This window comes from Mesoplodon mirus, assembly GCF_964341445.2.
Source record: "Mesoplodon mirus genome assembly, chromosome: 3".
NCBI classification, from domain to species: domain Eukaryota; kingdom Metazoa; phylum Chordata; class Mammalia; order Artiodactyla; family Ziphiidae; genus Mesoplodon; species Mesoplodon mirus.
This window is the reverse complement of record NC_138978.1, coordinates 27,592,298-27,613,067: the sequence shown is the minus strand read 5'-3', so window position 1 is coordinate 27,613,067 and position 20,770 is coordinate 27,592,298. Positions and strand designations below refer to the sequence as shown.

General features: G+C 55.6%; 1 protein-coding gene across 1 annotated transcript in view; it reads left to right on the top strand.

Annotated features, from left to right (window-relative positions):
• The window catches only part of SDC3 (syndecan 3), a 38,573-nt gene that overhangs the window by 11,257 nt on the left and 6,546 nt on the right, over positions 1–20,770 (top strand). Inside the window, exons 2-3 of the mRNA XM_082613928.1 lie at positions 17,698–17,815; positions 19,506–20,119. Coding sequence (XP_082470054.1) covers positions 17,698–17,815; positions 19,506–20,119 — 732 coding nt within the window. The remainder of the gene's footprint in view (positions 1–17,697; positions 17,816–19,505; positions 20,120–20,770) is intronic.

Genomic DNA, 20,770 nt, shown 5'->3' with positions numbered 1-20,770 from the left:
GCCCAGCTCCCACTGACCTCTCCCAGGAAACCTTTCCTGACCCAACCAGCTGCCCTCATGCCCAAGACTCTATACCAAATTGATTCCCTTCAGTGCACTCAGTGTGCTTCTCCAGCCTCATCCCTTTGACCCCCTTCTACCACCCAAGACTCCTGGCTATTCCCTGGGTATAGAGCACAACACTGTTTCTCTTGCTTTCATGTCTGCCACATGCTGTTCACTCTCTGTGGACTGTTCTTCTCCAGCAAACTCCTGCTCATCCTCCAAAACCCAGCACAGATGTCCCCTCCTCTGGGAATCATTTACCAGCCTCTTCTCCCAGCTCCCAGGCACAGGGAGCCCTTTTCCAGACCCTTCTCTCCTGTCTCCCTGTTCTAGATTCCCAGGCACTGCTCTTCTTCTACAAGCTGTAGGGTTCTTTGCTAAGCCCCAATTCTGTTACTTGCTTCATAGTGTCTGGCTCCCCACAGGGTTGCATCCTTACCTCCTTGGAGCCCTCACCTGGATACATTGTTGCAGCAGCTACTCCCCCCATTATATCATCTCCCTGGACAGCTTCACACCTATTACTTTGTTTCATTTCCCCCAATTCAGACATTGCTACATTGTTCCTTCTTCATGTTTTCGCACCTCCTCAGTCTATTTTACTTCTGGTTCCCCCCTGCTGTCCCATCTCCTCCTTTCTCCCCAGCCCCCTCCTCCTGTGATCCCCGAGCTTGGAGAAGAGGAGAGTGGAGGCTGGCAGCGGGGAGCACTGGGGCAAGAGGGCACTTCCTGCCTCGTTACCGGAGGTTCAGGCTTGGTTATGAGAAATCTTCCCCCTCTGCCCTCCATCTCCCTCCACCGGCCACCCTCCTGCCCACCTCCTCCTCCGCGGCCCACTGTTCCTCTCCTTCCCTCCCATCCTTTTCTCTCTCCGTCTCCTCTGGTTCCCCCGAGGCCTCTGCCTCACTCACTCCTCGGGGCTGATGGGAACCTCTCGGCTCCCGGCTGCGACTCGGGGGCCCAGAACCGAAGAGTCCCCTGGGGGACAGGGGTCTTGAGGGCCGATTGGGTGTTTAGGGTCAGGGCTAGAGGGACGACTCCTTGCCCTCTGGGCCTGGAATCCCCCATTCCCTTCATCCGCCCCTCCAGAAGTGTAGTTTCGAGGGCAAAGGGCCACAGGAAGTCAGCCCCTCACCTCGCTGTTCAGATGAGGACACCGAGCCCAAAGACGGAGCTTGGATGTTCGGGGTCCCCAGCACTGAGAGGCAGAACATCTCCCCCAGGGCAGGTCCCTGGGTGGCCCCTGGATGGGTGAATCCTGTTCTCCCGCGAGGCGGGGGAGCCAGGAGGCTGGTTTGGGACAATCTCAGCTCCAGAAGAGGCGGTTCCGGCTCTGAGTTCCGGGGACCGTCTGCAAGTCTGTGGTTGCACCCAGGGTGATCCATTATCCGTGCAGAGCTAAGGCCATGTTTCTGTTTAGGTTCGGGTGAGGGGCTGGGTTTGTGGGCGCATGCGTGTGTGGTGGTGTGTTGCTGTGTGTCTGTGCTGATGCATGGGGGCCCTGGGGTCTGGGCAGGGAGGGACATTTGTGGCCTGTTCCTTTGCCACCAGCTGTTTTAGTGACGCAGCTGTGAGGCCAGGGGAGTCAGGAGCCCCCAAGTTGCTGTCTCTTCATTTTCTCAGCTCTAGGGGGCTTGCTGCCAACAACCTGGGGTGGCCACAGTATTAACAGCTCCTGGGAGAATAGTGGACGAAGTTGGGAGATGCTCTCCTACCTCGGGGTGGGGGAGTTGATGCACAGATAGAAATATGTGCACGTGCAGACCCATTTGTGTACGTTAAAGAAAAGGTAGACCTGAGCCCACACCCTGTCCTGTGCACACGTGTGGAGACACAGACCCACAAACATACCTGAACACACACAGGCACCCAGAGACAGGGACACACACTCTACCAGGTGCACACGGACCACTCGCAGAGATGCAGCCCTTGTACTCACACCAACACACCCAGGCCCACACAGGCATCTGAGCCCACCTAAGACAACCCGAAGGTATACACACACGAGTGTACCTGTACACATGCCCAGAAATGCCCCTGAATGTGCTCGCATGTGTGCACCTGCATGGCTGCATGTACACACACATACATGCACACATGCATGTTGCCGGAGCTCTAAGCGACCAGGAGTGTGTCTGTCCTTAATCCCAGCGCTTAATCCCAGAGTCCAGGGAGCCCAGGTCAAAGGGGCAGCTGCTCATCTGGCCTCCTTAGAGGTGATTAAGGTGGGGCTCGGGGGTGGGCTGCAGAGGGCCTCAGAGCTTGTCTTCTGCCTGACCTCCAGGGACGCTGCAAACTCAAAACTTGGGTTCCTTCAGAGATTTGTTTACGTGTGATTTACCAAACCCTGGTGCAGACAAGCTGGGGAGGAGGGAGAGGGGTGTGGCTGTGTGTCCCCAGGGAAAGTGACAGCTGGCTCAGAGAGGCCAGGGGAGGCAGTCCCTTCATTTAACGACCTGCCTGCTGTGGACCCTGAGTCAGAATCCTCAGTATGAGGCGTTCCGGGGATTCTGATCTCTGGGAACACTGTTAATGGTCAGAGTGTGTCTGGACTAAGTGGGAAAATGAGGCCCAACCAGGAGATGCTGAATTTGGGGTCCTGAGCAGGGAGGGGGGTGGTCACTGAGACAAGGGTGAGATGGGGAAGCTCCCAGGAGGAAGTGGGGCCTGAGCTGGGCATTGAAGGTATCAGCGCCTGGGGCATTTGGAAATGCACAGGGATACTTTTCGTTGTCACCGTAATGGGGGTGCTGCTGGCATTTCCCGGGGTGGGGGTCACGGCTGCTAAATTGCTGCAGGGCCTGGAGAACTGTCCCGCTCAGGGGTCTGCAGTGCTCCTGTTGAGAAAGGCTGTCCGGTCATGCGGCATGGTGGGTCAGCGTGGGCCTCAGCTCAGAGGTGAGACCATCCCCAGCACGCTGTGGGAGGCAAGGCCATGCCCGCTACCCAGGGCGCTGTAGAGGTGCGCCGAGGTTGCGCGGGCTGAGTCCTCCCTACCGGCCTCCCCTGCTTGGATGCATGTGTGTGAGTCTCTAAGGGGTGGCTGGGATAATGAAGTTTGGGCCGCAGCCCCGCTGGGGCTCTGACTTTGACCTCTGCTCGGCAGTTGGGTGACCTTGGGCAGCTCGCCCGTGTCCTCTGTAAGCCGGATGGTAACCACTGCACTGTGGGGTAGTTTCGAGAATTTGGGTTTACCTGGCTCAGAGTCCAGCATGCTGTCCAGGGCTGGTGACCAGTAGTGTTTGTAGTGGGGGCAGTGGTCATGAGAGGCCTCTATCTCTGCAAAGGTGGCAACCACCATACTGTCCTTGTCCTGGGGTTTGGAAAACAAGCTGGGTCCCAGGAATAGCCCTTTGCCGCATGTCCATCTTCGAGCCCGGCTTTTCCAGGCCAGGCCCTTTTCCCACAAGCACTGTCTGCGCTCTAGTTCTGGGGCTGGACCACTTGGGCTTATTTATCTGGATGTCCCTGGCATCCTGCTCTGGCACGGGGCTGGCTGTGGTGGAGCCCCCCTGTGGGGAGGGAGGCCAAGCTGGTGTGATTGGGGCTCTGATGGCAGGATCCCAGGACCAGGGCCTCTGACCCTGCCTGCAGAGGGTCAGGTGGTGGGTCAGTTGAAGGAGTTTTTGGTCAGGGAGTCATGTTCAAGTGGCAATGAGGAGGGGGGTGTGTGTCTCATCCCTGGACTTCAGGGCACATGGGGGCCGGGCACTCAGTGTCCCTAAAGCCCTGGGGGCGTTTGGACTCCGTCTGAGCTCGGTGTGGAGGGTAGAACCTATGTCAGGGGGCTGAGGATGGACTGGCTGGACACAAGGCTGCGCTGGACCTGCAGGAGGCTGGTGAGGATGTCGGGGAGAGGACATGGGGCGCCAGGGTTTTCTCTGGTTCCCTCCACCCATAGCTGGGACTGAGGGCTGGGGGGTCCTTGTGGTGTTCTTGGCTTCCCCCCTCTTCGGGGTTCGTTGTGGCTCCTGCCCTGCAGCCTGAGCTGCGGGTAGACCGCTTCCCCTCTTAGTGACCAGACTGGGGGGCAGGGATGGTGAAGCTTGCTGAGGTTGTGGAGTGGAGCAGGGAACTAAGGTGGTGCAGGCTTCAAACCTGGATTCAGCCTGGTAGAGGTTTGGGGGATACCAAACACTTGTCAGAAGCCTGGCAGCTCGTGCCTCAGCCCAGCCCTCAGGACAGACGACGGGCCTCTGTGCAGAGAGTGGGGAGTGGAAACCAGCCTGGGGCTCAGCGGCTGCCAGCTGGGCTGGGTGGAGGCTGGTACTAGAGCCAAGTGGAGGCAGGGCAGGGTGAGGGGCTGGGCCCGGTGAGGTGTCTGTTCTCAAGGCTGCCCTAGACAGCCACGGGGGGAGGGACAGGCGGACTTGACTTCACACTCAGATGCGCCTCACCACTAGGGTCTTGCCATCCTCCTGACCCCTTCCCTGGCAGGGACGTATCCTCATGTCTCTTGCTGAGGGCGGCCAGGGGCCAGCCACATGGACAGAGGGTCTGAGTGGGAACATCCTGGAACCCCGCTGGTGGCTGGAGCTGGGGACACTGGGGTCTAGCGACACAGATGGCAGCCAGCCTGAGTTTGGAGTTGCGTCCCTTCTCTTGGGTCCCGCTGGGCAAAGCCTGCTCCTTCCATTGGCCCCACCTGACAAAGGAGCCTTTGGCAAGCACAGGGGAAGCAGTTGCTGCACTGGCCTCTCCCACTTGTGGTCTGCAGAGTCAATGTTTGCCCTTCGGAGGTGGGGGCTGGGGAGGCTTCACCTGGGGCTTGGTTAGGGGTTACTCAGAGAGAGGTCACCTCCTCTCCCGTCCGAGCATTTGAGTCCAGGTTCTGCTGTGTGACCTTGGGCAAGTACCTCACCCTCTCTGAGCCTCAATCACACATTCATTCTTTTCTTTTTTTCTAAACAACAGCTTTATTGAGATTTAACTCCAATACCCCACAATCCACCCATCGAAAGCATGTAATTAAATGGTTTTTAGTATTTTTACAGCTGTGCAACCATCACCAATATTACTCATTTTTATCACCCCCAAAAGAAACCCTATACCTATTAGGGTTAGAAAGGATCACTCCTCTCTTCTTCCCAATCACTCAGCCCTAGGAGTCACCAGTCTACTTTCTGTCCCTATGGGTTTGCCTATCTTGGACATTTCATATTAGTGGAATCAAATAGGATGTGGTCTTTTGTGACTGGCTTCTTTCACTCAGCATAATATTTTCAAGGTTCATCCATGTGGTAGCATGTATCAAGACCTCATTTCTATTTTTGTTTAATAATATTCCATTGTATGGACACACCACCTTTTATTTATCCATCTATCAGTTGATAGATATTTGGGTTATTTCTACTTTTTGGCTGTTATGAATAATGTTGCTTTTTTTTTTTTTTTTTTTTTTTTGCGGTACACGGGCCTCTCACTGTTGTGGCCTCTCCCGTTGCGGATCACAGGCTCCGGGTGCGCAGGCTCAGCGGCCATGGCTCACGAGCCCAGCCGCTCTGCAGCATGTGGGATCTTCCTGGACCAGGGCACGAACCCGTGTCCCCTGCATTGGCAGGTGGACTCTCAACCACTGTGCCACCAGGGAAGCCCTGCTTTTTTTTTTTTATTAAATATGTGGACATATGTTTTCACTTCCCTTGGATGTATATACCCTAGGAGTAGAATTATTGGACTATATGGTAACTCTATGTTTAACCTTTTGAGGAACTGCCAGACTCTTATCCAGGGTGGCTGAACCATTTTCCATTCCTACCAGTGGTGCATGAGGTTTCCAACTTCTCCACATTCTCACCGCTACTTGTTATCTTCTGACTTTCTGATCACATTCATTCTTGCATCCATTCATCCCTCAGGTGTTTATAGAACACCTGTGTTTGACAAGGCAGGGTGCTCACTGCAAAATTGGGGAGAGAACTTATCCCTTAAGGAGTTGTTGAGAAGACTCAATGGCACCATAGCTGTAAAAATCTCCAGGCACTTAGTAACAGGAGATAAAGATTATCAAGGGGAAAAGCTGAGGGTGGTCAGGGAATCACGGGCCCCGTGAGAGCAGAGGAAAAGAGAAAGGAATCTGTGTGTTTTGACCACCTACTCTGCGTCAGAAACTTTGCTTCAGTTCTCATGACCTTCTGGGCTATACCGTTGTCCCGTTTGCAGATGGGAGAACTGAGGCTTAGGCCAGGCACCTTGCCCCAAGGTCGCCCAGCCAAGAGGTAGCTAGGCTTTGGGCTGAGATCCTGTTTGGATAATCTCATTTAATCCTCCCAACCCTCTGAGGTTGGTACTATTATTATGTTCATTTCATAGGAGAAGAAAATGAGGCTCAGAGAGGTGAACTTTCTTGCCCAGGGTCACACAGCCGCTGAGGGCCAGTGCTGGGATTTGGACCCAGGCAGTCTAGCTTCAGAGCTCCTGCTTACTGCGAGGTCCCACCTGTCTCCCAGGATGCAGGACATGAGGGTGAGGGCTGGGGCATCCGTCTGCCCCTGTATCTCAGAGAGTGTTATCTGGGGCTGGAGGTGGCCTTGGAAGTGAATGTGACCCTAGGCAAGCCTCTGGGGCCTCTGCCAGTCCCTCCAGTTTTTTTTCTGACTCCTTCCTCTATGCCTCAGTTTCCCATCTAGGTGATGGTGGTGGTGGCCCTGGAGGCCCCCATGCCTCATACTGAGTCTGGCTTGTTCTATCCCTCGAAATGGAGCAGCTCAGAAGCCAGCAGAATAGTCCCGGGGTGGGGAGTTGTATCTCCACTGTTTGTGAGTTTGTGCTGGTTATAAATAACCTAGCAAATGGGAGGGTGAAGGAGACCACAGCCGGACTCGTCAGGAGGCTGAGCCTGGATACACACTCACACACAGATGGGCACATTTCGTGTGTGTGTGTATGTGTGTGTATGTGTGTTGTGTGTTCTCAGGGTGTGTGCCTAGCATGTGCCTGGGGAGGCTTTGGGGAGGATGGCAGAGCTGTGTGGTATCCCAGCACAGCTAGAAGGACTGGGCCTGCCTCGGGCTGACTCAGCAGGGTCTGTCTGGTTTCCTGGAGGCCCAGCAGAACCCCAGGGCTGGTGAGGTCTCTGGGGCCTCTGCCCCTGGCTTCAGGTGGCCCCTAAGATCTGGCAGAGGTGTCCTGTGCCCTTTGAGCTTGCCTTTCCTTAGGTCCTATCAGACCAGACACACAGCATTGGGTCTCTCTCTGCTCTTCCAGACCTTTCCCCATTACCAGTCCCCCCCTGGTAATGTCTTGCTCCCCTTAACTCCATCTTGACTCACCAGCTGAGTTCTCTGTAACCTCCAGCAAGTTGCCTGGCCTGAGACTATGGAGTAAGGAGACCCATTTCACCTGGTCCTATCAGTAAGGGGCCTGGTGCTTAGTAGGTGCTCAGTAAATGCTACTGTCCTTCCAGCCCAGGCCTGGTTGTAAAGTGGCCAGAACTGTAGGCTCTGCTGGGAACCTACTGTCTTGCATAGTTGTTTTATGAAAAACTGCTGGGATCAGTCTCAGCCTCTCTTCCCTCCTCCCAGGGCAGTTGGGGCCCTGGTTGGATTTTGGAGGGACCAGAGAGAACTTTGGATGGGAGACTGAGGCCAGAGGACAGGGTCCTGCCCAGGATCACATAGTGATTAGACAAGTAGGTAATGTGGGTCTGTAAGGGTGATCCTATTCACAGTATTCACTGAACAAATATTGATGGAGGCCGACTGTCCCAGTCACTGCCACCGGGAGCTGTTGGAGGGGGAGATAGGCATTAGACAAGGAAGTAAGTAAACAAGCTAATTTCAGGCAGTGGTGAGCTATGAAGAGTAAGCCTGGTGTTGACAGTGATGGGGTGTGTGAGGAGGTCACGTGGATGGATTTGGTGGTCAGGGAGGGCCTCTCTGAGGAGGTGAGCTTTGAGTAGGGACACCAAGTCGCTCCCCAGCACTTACTAATTGCCTAATAACTGCTCAGCATGTCACAGATGGTGTCTTGGTGTGTTGGGAATCATCATTCCCATTTCATAGGTGGGCAAACTGAGGCCCAGTGAGGTGAAGGAACTTGACCAGGGCTCTCTGGAAGCCAGGACCAGAACATCTAACCCCACACTGGGTTGTTCTGGGAAACGTGGGCCCTTGCCGAGTCTGTTGGCAGGGATGTTTGCAGAGCCTGGAGACTCAATCCCAGGGGCACCTGCTGGTGAGTCATGGGGTGGTGGGTGGGGCTGCTCAGCAGAACCGGGCCACCTGTCATGGGAACAGAGCTTGTCTTCCATTTCTTCTCATTCCCACACAGTCCATCTCTCTGTCTGTCTCTGTGCAGGGTGTTGGGGAGGGTGGGTGGTGGTGTGTAGACTCTGAAGCTGCCACCCACCCCCCCCTTGAGGAAATTCCTGGTGGGGGAGACTGGTGAGGACTGGGAGTGGGTGTGTGCTACAGTATGCAGAGCATGGTCCTTAGGGTTCAGCTAATCCAGGAGTTCAAATCTGGCTCCGTTGCTGTGTGACTTTGGGCCAGTTGCTTCACCTCTCTGAACTTTGGTTTGCCCATCTGTGAAATGGGGACAATAATCCCTCACCAGTAAGATGTTTGTGAAGAGAAATGGGGCCATGTACATATAGTGAGTGCTCCCTCTGTGGGAGCTGTATCGGTTGTTCATGGTCAGGGAATAACAGCCCCAGGTCTTCTACAAAAAAAAATCCTGCTGTGTCCCCACTGGTGGTTTAACAGCCTCCTCAGTCTCCTCATCTGTAGATGGGGACAGTAGTATCTGCTTCCCACGGTGGCCAAGTGCATTCCATGAGAATCTGGTAGAAGGGTCCCACTGGAGTGACGGGAGATGGTTGGTGGCTCCTCCTTACCCAGTAAATGACAACACAGTGGAGGCAGAGTCCCCAAGAAGGGACTTCAGAACAGGCGGGTGGTTGGCTTGCGGCAGCCTCACAGGGGAAGCAATGTTTGAGCTGCCTGAGCTTCCTGAGCACATCCCTGTCTTGTTGACTGTGGGTCATCGGGTGTCTAGAATAGTCCCTGTTACACAGTAGGTGCTTAATAGATATTGCTTGTACTGACTTTCTGGTGGAGTAGGTGCTGGTCAGGCAGAGATGTGGAAGGGTGTTCAGGAAGCAGGAACAGCATGTGCAAGGCCTGGAAGGAATCCATAAAGGATTCAGTGTGGGAGGAGCATGGCAGCTGGGCAGCTGAGGGCCTCAGTGGGTGGTCCTGCTCTCAGACACAGCCTTGGGGACAGGAATAAATGAGCAGTGTGAGTCAGGGTGGCCGGGAGGGTGATGCTAGAGGGCAGGTGGCTGGGATGGATGGAGCAGTGACAGTGGGGGGCGGGGGAGGGAATGCCCCAGCCCTGAGTTGAGGAGAGGGCTGGTTTTCCCAGGGTTGCGCTGCCATCCTCTGTCCAGGTGTAGGTAACAAGGGTGAGCAGCTGTAGGGTGGCCAGCCTGCACCTTGGCTGGGGCCGGCGGGGCTGGTGGGCCGGGAGCTAGGCTGATGGAAGAAGCTGGCCGGTGGCCCGTGGGCGAGGTGTCTGGGCGCTGTAAGCCAACCGTGGTGGCCAACCGGTGAATGCCGGGGGGAGGGAGCCGGGCCCTGCTAAGCCAGCCAGTCTGCAGTGAGGTGCAGCTACGTAGGCTCCGGGCCACGGGGCCTGCCAGCTCCCTTGGAGGCTTTTGTGTTCACTTCCTTCCTGCTGGTTCCTCTGTTTGCTCATAACTCACGACCAGCCCCAGTGGGGTCTCAGCAGAAGGAAGGGGCCAAAGAGTTTCAGAGACCAGGGCACGGCGGGCATGGGGACTCAGAAAGAGCGTGCTAGTTCTCATAACAAAAGTACTCTTGAGTTTATTGTAGACAGTTTGGAAAATACAAACAGGTCCCGAGTAAAAAATGAAAAACTGCCTGTAATCCCACCACCCAGAGAGAGCCTCTGGGAACCTTTAGTCTTAGAATTCAGTGTTTAGAAATGCACTTTGGTATTGAGTTCATTAAAACAGGATCAAGTTCTATGTAATTTTTTATAACCTATTTTTAAACTTAATGATGATAATAGTATTAATAGCCAACATTTATGGAGCAGTTCCTTAATGTGTGGGCACCCGAAGTCTCTTACAGTGAACCCCACGAGGTAGCTATTGTTATCTTTGTTTACCAGGAAAACCAGGCCGAGAGAGTTAAGTACCTGTCCAAGGTCACCCAGGTATTGAGAGACAGAACTGTTTGTATGATCCTATCAACAGCTGTGCTGCATTGCCTCTTGACAACCAGAGTGTACATTCTCCCCGACCTTGCATGTTCTTTGAAACAAAACAAAACAAAACAAAAGCCTTTCGTTATGCATTTATGCCTTTTAATGACTTAGACAGTGTGGATTTGTGAAAACACAGTTCTTGATAGCTGCATAATATTCCATGTTGTGGTTGTGCCCTAAGTTATTTAACTAGTCGTCTGATACTGGGAATGTAGGTTATTTCCCCTTTCTCTCTCGTATAAATAACACTGCCCTGGCTCTCTTTGACCTGAGGGCTGAATTCTTGGACACCCAGAGTATCCAAATCAGAAAGGCACTTAGAGCACCAAGCTGACAAGGGGTTCATTTCCCAATGGGGCAACGGAAGTGCAGAGAAAGCGGGAGGGGGCTTGTCTGGGTCTGGGAGGCTGCGGCCTCCTGAGCCAGGATGCTGCCAGCTCTCTCGTCCAGTGTTGATGAAAGCAGTGCCACCGTGGGGAAGGGGGTTCTGGAGAGGATAGTGGGGGCACAGGGGTGGGTAGTGGCGAAGGTGATGGGGGTGGTGGGCTGGAGCTGATGGAGTACGGGTGTGGGGTAGGGAGGGCTCTGCCGTCAGGATGTCTCTTTCAGACCAGTTGGCTGAGGTGGGATGAACCCAGAGGGGTGTTTCCTGCCCTCTCGGTTGCGCTTGTGGGCGGTCTGGGGTTGGGTATTTGGAAGAAGGGTGGTGGGAGGGTGAGTGGGTGACAGTGTGTGTGTCTGGGCTTTGCTGATTGTTTTGGGTTGGGGGGGGGTCTGTCAAGTGGGCCTCCTCAGCCCTCCCCCCCCCCGCTCCTCCTCCAGACCCCTCTGCTCTCTGGGACTTGGGCTCCGTGGCCCCTTCCTGGCAGATGCAGCCTTCGTGCCCCTCACCCCTCCGGCAGCCAGTGAATGTGGCGGGGGCTAGGTTCCCAGCCAGGGCAGCTGTGGATGGGTAGGGGGTGGAGACTGAAGCGTCCCCCTTCCTGGTCCAGGCTCTCCATTGTGTAGCCCCCTGGCTGTCCTGCTGCCCAGAGCCTGGCCCCGGCCCACATTCCTGTGGTGACGCTCTGGGTCTCCGGGTTGGAGCTGGTGAGCGTGAGGGGCACTGAGTTCTCACAGGACTGAGGGCCTTTTGGGGACGGGGGCTGGTGGGGATGGAGCCTGTGGGGATCCAGAGGGCTCTGCTGAGACCACCCTGCTTCTGGGAGCTAGTGTTAAGTCACTGTGTGTCGTTGGACAAATCACTTTACCTCTCTGAGTGCTGCTTGGCAGGCTAATTCCCCACCACCTGCCCCTCTTATCCCCTCTCTGAGCCTCAGTTTCCACATCTGTAAGAAGGGAGAGCTGAGCTCAGTCATCACTCAGGCCTGAAGGTGAGAAAAACGTACCACGGTAAGACCACCGAGTGGTTACTGAGCACCGGCTGTGTGCTGGGCAGCAGGAGTGCTTTTGGGGCATCATCTTACTTGATTCTCACGACAGCTCCATGAAGAGTATATCATTATTTAACCAAACAGAGGCTCAGAGAGGTTGAGTAACTTGCCCAGAGTCACCCAGCAAGTAAGCAGAGCTGGACTTGAACCCAAGACTTGAACCTGAAGCTGGGCTCCCAACCCCTGCTCACATTGCCTCCAGTCACCAGGAGAGTGGAGCCTGAGACTGGCTAATGTGGGGAAGGAAGCTCGGGCAGAATTAATTATACTTGATTTTATTCTTAGTTTCTGCAGCATGATTAGCACTGCACAGGGTGCTGGGCTCCTGGCCCACCTACAGCTGACCTAATTTGTGTGTCCGTGCCTGTTTCTGTAGCTCGCCCTTCCTCTCCCCGCATCCAGCCTCTCCTTTTTTCTCTCTCTGCATTCTCCCCTGCTTTGTGGCCTTCGCAATGCTGCTTAGGCTCTCTAGACATTAATAGCCTCATCTGCAGCATGGGTGTAATCATCCTGATTCTACTCCCCTCAGGAGGTTGGTGAGGCTTAAATGAGATAAAATCTTCAGAATTCATAATGGAAATATTAACATGTACCTAACAATAGTCACAGCTACATTTATTTATTCAGCTTGCAGTGTTGGGTTCTGTGCTCAGTCCGTTACGTGCATGATCTTATTTGATCCTCACAGCACCCCTATGAGTCACATACTGTTACTAGCATCCCCATTTTACAGATGAGAAAACTGAGGTGCCAAGAGACTCAGTGGCTTGCCTGATGTCCGATGGGTAGTGAGGGGAGGAGCTGATTCATTCTGGCTTTAACCTCTGTGTTATCCTCTTTCTCTGGGAAGGCTCATGATGGGGGCGGGGGCAGGTGGAGGGAGCTGGGCATGAAAGACCCCAGACTTCTGGTCTCCAAGGAGGGCTTGGAAGGAGGCTGGGGGCCAGAGGAGGGAGATGCCCTGCCTTTCTACCTGAACATGCCCCCCCCCAACCCCACTGGAGAGGGATGGCAGTGGAAGTTACCCACCCATCCCAGCAGTTCTAAAACTATGGAGAGGATCAGGTAGGGGTGGGGGCGGGTGAGTGGCAGGCAGCTCTGGTCACTGCTGGTCCCATCAGGTCAGAGAGCCTGAGGCACTTCTTTGGGTCAAGGCTGTGGGTCAGCTCAAGGTAGGATGGTGGCAAGGGGGCAGTGAGGAAAAATGGCAGGGGGTGCGCCAGTCCATTGGGAAAGGTGCCATGTCTCACCCCGGCATTGTAGGTGTGCTTGTACGTACCCCAGAGGGAAAGTGTGCATGGTGCGTGTGCATGGTGTGCATGTGTGGAGGGGAGTGGGATGCAGGTGTTAGGGGCCTGTTGGTGGGTGTCTGAGATTGGGCATATGTATGGTGCAGTGGGTGCTTTTTCAGGGATGCACGGGTGGAGCATGTGGGGAGCAGGAGTGGGTATTTGGGCGCATTTGGGGTGTTTGCTGTGTGCCGGCGTGTGTATGGTGTGCGGGGGTGGAGGGGTGGTAGTTTTGAGCTGAGGTTGTCCAGGGGCTGTGGGTCACAGGTGTAGGAACCCCAGATGAGCAGCAGATTGGGGGCTACCCTGGAGTGTTCGGAGCAAGGGTTCCAGGGGCTAAGGACCCGTGCTCACGTCTCAGCTCTAAACCCCAGCCTCAGTGCCTGCATCTGTGAAGTGGGGATAATAAAATCCTGGGAGGCTGTGATGGTTGAAGGCGGTGGCGCAGGTAGAGTTCTTCCAGCGCCTGACCTGGGACAGGGCCTCCGTAGTGGTGGGCAGAGGCCTCTAGAACCCCCTGAGGACCCTCGGTAGCTCCCCGAGGGAGCTCAGACCTTCACCCACTGCTGGGGGAGCCTCCGGCTGGGTGTTGCGGCCGGGACTGGTGATAGCAGGAAGCAGAAGGTGCAGGGGCCTCCGCAGTGGGCTGTGTGGGGCGTGTGGGGATGTGAGGGTGAGAAAAGATTGTTTACAGGTCGTGAGGTTTTTGTCAGAGTCCGAGGGTGTCCCTGCCATGGGGAATGTGGGCAGTGATATGTGACTCAGGGGCATGCTTGGACATGGGGAGGGTTGGTGTGCTCCACAACCCACGGACGTTGTGTGGGGTGTGTTAGGTGAGGAGAGGGGTGCAGCTGTGTGTCTGTGTGTTCATCTAGAGAGGCGGTAAACGGGTGGGCCCACGGCGGTATGTGCCATGCTGTCGTCTGTGAGTTGTGGTGGGTACACAGGTTAGGGTCAGTAAATGTGGATCGTGACTGTGTATGCGTCTGTGCTGGTGTGTGTGCGCCTGTGCGCGCGCACACTTGGGTCGGGTGTGCAGATGTGTTTATCAGGCATGGGAGGGTGTGTGGTTTACCTGGAGGGGGCACAGTTGAGGGTCAGGGGGAGGCCGGCATTTGAGTTCAGTTCTCCTTTAAGAGAATGGCATGGATAATTATGCTAATTATGCATGGCATTATGCAAATAGAGAGGTCGTTTGGGGGTCAGAGGCTGTTGTCACCAGCCTCCTCGGGCATTTGTGACTTCTGAGGCTTTCCTTGCTGCCTCCCAGGCTCAGTTCCCCAGCCCCCATCTGTCTCCTCTCTCCTCTCTGTACCCCTGGTAGCTGCAGCTTCCAGCACCCCTGTGGTGTTCCTGGGAGGGCCCCGTGAGCCCTGGTCCCCCAGGGAGGGGTACAGCTGGCACTTAGTAGACTTGGGGGGGGGCTGGGCAAGATGGCATCATGCACCCCACCCCCCGCCCCCCAGGTCTCAGGTGTCCTGGTGTTAAGTTTCCCAGGGTGAGCTCAGGGGTGACTGGGTTGTTGTTGGCCATCACCCCTTCTAGCCCATCTGGGGGCTGCTTATTATTTGGAAAGAATGTTCTCTTGGATGTAGGTTTGGAAAATCACTGAGGTGGCCCCTTCCCCAGCTTTGTCTGATGAGCGTGAGGCTAAATTAAGATGTGAGAGAGTTCTCTCCCTCAGCCTCCCACTCTTGCCTTCCCTTTCTCTCGCACACCCAGTCCTCCCTCCACTCCCTCCTTCCTGTCCCCCCACACCGCCCCTCTGACCCCCTGGCTTCCCTCTGTCCTTGGATCTCTGTCTCCATCCACTGTCTCCCCCCACCCCCATTATTCTCTCTGTTCTTCCATGATCTCTCCCTTTCCTGCCCCCCCCCATCTCTGTGGGGATCTGGAGCTCCTGGTCCTTAGCATGGAGGAGATGGTTGTCATGGTAACGGTTGTCATGCCGATGGCTACTGAGCTAGGGATGAATAGTATCTAGGTGAGAGCTACCTGAGTGGAGGCTGATGGTTTCACAGGAGGTTCCATACTTGTCTCTGAGCCTCAGAGCTGCACAGTGTGTGCCCCCATCTAGTGCCCGCCCCCATGCATGTGCCTGTTTGCACCCAAAGGCATGCCAACACGCGGTGCCTCTCTCTGCCTTTAGGTGAGTGTGTGTCAGGGTGTATCTGTATGTGTTCTTTCTGTGTCTCTGGGTGTGTCATTTCAAGGGCCTGTGTGGCTTTGCAGGGTGTTAGGGGCTGGTGTGTGGTGCTGGTCACTGCGGAATCATGAGGACACCCTGTTTTGGCCCCCACATTTACCCCAGTTTGGGGTTCCCCCGGGACCACAGACTTCTTAGAACCCCTCCTCCCAGCTAAAGGGCTTCCAACCTTCCCTGGGCTGCCTGGAAGGATGGAGAGACAGTGAAGATGGACCTGCTCAGGAGAGGCAGTCTGAGCCCCGTCCCTGCTCAGTCCCCATCCTGCTGCACGTCTCTGGCTTCAGGCTACTTGCCTAAGAATGGAGCAGAAAGTCTCCAAGGGACCCCAGCTTAGCTGGCCCAGGTGGTAGAGGCTGGTAGTGTGGGAGCTTCTAGTCCCCTCACCTCACGTCCTGGGGCTTTGTTCTTCTGGGAAGTGGGAGCAGAGATGGGAGCTGGGGAAGGTTGGATGGTAGCTGTTCTGAGCTCCTGAAATGTCTAAAACGGAGGAAGACCCAGCAATTAGTCACAGAGCAATTACTCTAATTGTTCCACTCCATGACTCACTGGTAGCAAGTAAATACTGATTAATTCATTATTTTGAGACTGTGTGTGCGTGTGTGTGTGTGGTAACGGGTATGGTGGGGGGAATCTCCTGGCTCCCTGCCCTGGCCTCCTGCCCTGCGTGGCCTGTGTAGGGCTTTGGAGCAGGTGGTCGAGGCTCGGGGCCGGAAGCCAGGATTGGGATCCTCTCTCTAGCTCCATAGGAACCCCAGAAGGGGGCCTGTCAGGGGTGGGAGTGTGAGAGTCTGAGCAAAGATCACAGTGACAATCCAGCCCCTCTCCTGCTCACACACCTTCTATGGCTCCCCATGTCAGTCAAACAGTAGTGATATTCAGACTCCACCTCAGACCTGCTGAACCGCCAAGTTCTGTTTTCACAATATTCTGATGTGCAGTCAGGATAAAACATGACCAGTTTCCAAGATAAAAGTCACCAGCCAAGCACTGAGAGCCTGTGATGGGGCTTCCCCAAACTCAACTCCGGCCTGTCCCTGCCCCACCCCTGCCCCGGGAATTACATCCTCCAACTCCAAACCTGTTCCCTAACAGATACTTCCTGATACCTACTGTGTGTCTGACACGGTCCTGCCTCCATCGAGGTGTAGTTTAGTGGGGGTGGGAACAGTCACAGAAAAAGTATATACCCAAGCCAGCACAGCTCACAAGTAGTGGTAGTTGTGAATTCAGAAGCACAGGATGCTCTGAAGGATCAAAGTAGGAGGGCTTCTCAGAAGAAGCGATGGGGAGCAGAGGTAGCTGGTGGGAAGTTGGAGGATAAGGGGATGGGAAGGAAGGGTGTTCTCTTGGAGGGAACAACAGCATGAGTGAAAGAGGCGGGAGAGACCAGGCATGTTCCAGGAACAGACAGGGGCCTGGTGGTAGGAATCCAGTGATTGCAGGGGTTCCGAGGGACCCTGGATGAGGCTGTCAGTCCCAGCTCTGGTGGCATAGGCTGTACTTCCCCACCTCGGAACTTTTGCTTATCCTGTTATCTCTGCTTGAGATGCCTTTCTCTCTCTATTTCAGTTGCTTAAGATCCATGTGCTAATCCTTTAGATCTGAGCACCAGGTCATCTTTCTCTGTAAGCTCTCAGGGGGCAGGGACTGTGGCTGGGCTCTGTCTGGATTCAGGGTCAAATGTGTGGTTGGGGGTTTTCGCTCCTGTCTTGGATGTCCTTAGTGCTGGCTCTCAGCCCGGGGTTGCGGTGGGGAGGGATGGTCCAGGCCCAGGAGCCACAGCACCTGGCCTTCCCAGGTTCTGATTTTGCGGGGAGTCTTGGGTCTGGAGAGCAGGACCCTGGGAGAAGGCCCTTTCACGCCTGCAAACTCTCAGGAGACCCTTGGCAGAAGTGAAAGTGGCATCCGTGCCCTGAGCTGACTCTCGGCATTGAGATACTTTGGGGAGAGTGTAGACAGGGGGGCTGACTTTGGTTTGGGGAGGACCCAGGACCAGGGCTGGAGCCCACTCCCTTCTCTCCCTCCCCCACTTATCCAAGGTTCTTCCCTCCCAGAGCCCCAAACCTCCTCAACACCCATGTCTAGCTAATGGGACTAATTGCCCTACCTTTGGGATTTTGAGGTGTGAGACTTTGGGTCCCTAGCAGAGTCCGAATCTTATCATATCACGTGCTCTCTGATGACCTGGGGCAATGGGGCCTCCCTCCTCTCCGCGGTGGAAGGGGGCAGATGGTGCTGGCCACACCGAGGGTAATGCTGGCTGGGCTGAGAACCTGCTGCTTTGAGGTGCACCTGCGTGCTCACAGCAACCCAACAAGGCAGGAAGTGGTAATCCGGCTTGCCTCGGCTCTCTGTTTACCCCTGTGGAGGCCACATCTGATGCTGTCCCTCCATTGTCACTTGGCCCATGAGAGTGTCTGTGGTTCCTCTGGGCACGTCCAGGCTGCTGGCCTCAGGTGCTGAGCCCTGTGCCCAACTCTGCCCTCCCCAGGCTCAGCGCTGGCGCAGTGAGAACTTCGAGAGGCCCGTGGACCTCGAGGGCTCTGGGGACGATGACTCCTTCCCCGATGATGAGCTGGATGACCTCTACTCCGGGTCGGGCTCGGGCTGTAAGTACCCCCTTCCCTTTCCCTGCATGTTGTGTCAACAATGCCGGTCTGCCTCCAGTGCCCCATCCGAGGCTGTGATGGCAAGGAAGAGGAACCCTCGCAGGCTCAGTTAAACGGCGGGGTAGTGGAGGGGGAGGTCAGGCAGGGGGAGCTCATGGACCTCAAGCACAGGAAGGGCAGGCCACTCTTCCTGGGGTGGAACCAGGGCCTTGAGGCCTCAGAGCCTAGCACTCCCAGCTCCCCACTGCTTCTGTCTCTGCATCTCTCTGTGCACTGCTTGGGTCCCCTGCAGGCCTCCGGCCTTTGTCAGGGAACACAGACGCCCCTCAGTAGCCCAGTTTTCAGTACTGTTGTGACCACTTGGAGGAACTCAGTAGCCCCTTTTCAGTTGCAGTGGCCGATCCCCAGCAGAGACCATTTGATTGGCTCAGCTTAGGTCAGGTGGCCCCCTTCTGTCCAATCAGCGGTGGCCAAGGGCAGGGTTAGGGCAGTGAAGGAAAACGGCAGGTGCCTCCAGTGGTGCCTGGGACAACCCAGTTCCGGGGCCCCGTCCAGAAAGGCTAATAGAGTAGCATGAGATCAGGGAGGCACACTGAGTTCAAATCCCAGTTTCGCTACTAAATAGCTGTGCCACCTTTAGCCGTTTTCCCTCTCTCAGTCTATTCTTATCTGTGAATGGTGATAAATATGCCTTCTTCTCAGAGCCTCTGGAAGGCTTCAGTTTAAGACATCAGGGTCTGGCACAGAGAAGGAGCTCTAAAAATGGTAGTCAAAAGGGGTGTGGGTTGAGATCGGGCCCCCAGAGGGGGCAGGACGAGCCTAACGGATGGTAGGGGGGTCTGTGCGCTTTGGAACTGGCCACCTACAGCTCCTTGCCTCTAGTCTTCCCACTGTAGCCCACTCCTGTAAGCCTCTTGTGAGTTAATCTTCAGAAATCCATCCCGATTGGTCACATCTCTACTTCCAAACCTCCTCCCCACCCCTCCTCTGCCTAGTTCAGGCCCCTGGGAGCTGCTGTGGCTTCTCTCTCTCTCTCTCTTTCTCTCTCTCTCTTTCTCTCTCTCTCTCTCTCTCTCTCTCTCTCTCTCTCTCTCTCTCTCTCTCTCCCCCTCTCTCCCCCTCTCTCCCTCTCTCCCTCTCTCTCTCCCCCTTCACTTGTCCTGTCTTGGAGTCCGGAGTGCTCATGCATCCCCTGTGGGAGAGGTTGTTCTCCCTCTTGCTCTCTGCCTGTGCCTCTGGGGGAGCCTTAGTTTATCCACCATGTGTGTTCATGTAGGTTGTACCTACGTCTGACTCTTCCCAGGATGCCACTCCCCTCCTCCCCTCCTCCCTGCAACCTCCAGCAAGATTTGCAGCCAGTAGGGCCTGAGTTGCCACTGCCTGGATTCAACCTGCTGGAAGCTCCAGGCTGGGTGGGCTGGAATAGTCAGGAAAGACTTCCTGGAAGAGGTGGTCCCTTAGAATTTTTGGCTAGGCAGAGAAGAGTTGGGGAACATTCACTAGCTATCAGCCAACTGGTAACCGTTGGCTACATTGTGCCTTCCTCCTTTCCCTCATCTTGTCCTGGGAAAATTATGCAAAGTGTGAGGGTTGGGAGCCCCTCATCTTGATGGCCATTGCTTCCCTGGGATCCTCATGCCCCTCAAATCACCCAACTCCCTAGCTCTCTCCTCCTTCCCTCACCCCCCAGACTTCGAGCAGGAGTCGGGCATCGAGACAGCCATGCGGTTCAGCCCAGATGTGGCCCTGGCAGTGTCCACCACACCCGTGGTGCTGCCCACCATGGACATCCAGCCTGTGGGCACCCCGTTTGAAGAGCTCCCCTCTGAGCGCCCCACCCCAGGGCCAGCCACCAGCCCCCCATTGGTGACAGAGGTCCCAGAAGAGCCCAGCCAGAGAGCCACCACCATCTCCAGTCCTACGGCAACCACTGCTGCCACAACCACAGGGACCCCAGCTGTGGCCACAGTGCCCGCCACAGTGGCCACCGCCGCCCCCAGCATCCCTGCAGCACCCCCTTCCACGGCCACCACCTCCATCGTAAGGACCACCGGCATACGGAGGCTTCTGCCTCTGCCACTGACCACGGCAGCCACAGCCCGGGCCACCACCCCAGAGGTACCCTCACCTCCCACCACAGTGGCTGTCTTGGACACAGAGACCCCAACACCCAGGCTGGTCAACACAGCTACCTCCAGACCAAGGGCCCTTCCCAGGCCAGCTACCACCCAGGAGCCTGACATCCCTGAGAGGAGCACCCTGCCCCTGGGGACCACTGCCCCTGGACCCACGGAGGTGGCTCAGGTGAGCGGGTGGGGAGAGGACAGGGAATCAGAGCAGAGGAGGGTGGGTCAGGGCCTGGGGGAGGGAGGACGGAGCTGGGCAGGGGTGAGATCTAGGAGGTTCTGGAGATGAGCCAGACAGGGATGGGGAGGGTCAGATAGGCATGAGGCCGGAGGGCCAAGGCTGGGCGTGAGTTACAGGATGAGGACAGAGATTGAGATGGATGGGGATGGCAGAGGGACCAGGCCTGGGTCTTTAGATGTTAGGACAAAACATCAGTGGGGAAGGAGCTGGGTGAATGGGAGTGTTGATGTGGAGAGGGGCCAGGGGCCTGTGTGTTCTGATTAAAAGCACAGACTCAGGAGCCTTGCAGCCTGGATTGGAATCCTTCCACTGCCGTGTGCCTTCAGGAAGTCACTGATCCTTTTTATACCTTTGTTCCTTATCTGTGAAAAGGAGAACATAATAGAATGCAAATCATAGGGTGGTGAGAATTAAGTTTCCTGACATATCCAAAGTGCTTAGAACAGTGCCTGGCAGTACTAAGTAAGCTAGAAGTTTCACTTTGGTTATCATCATCGTTGTTATGGTCATTATCCATCTGAGGGAGCTTAAGAGTGGGGCTGTGTGAGAGGAGTACTGCAGCTTACATTCGTGGAGGGCTGCCTGGGT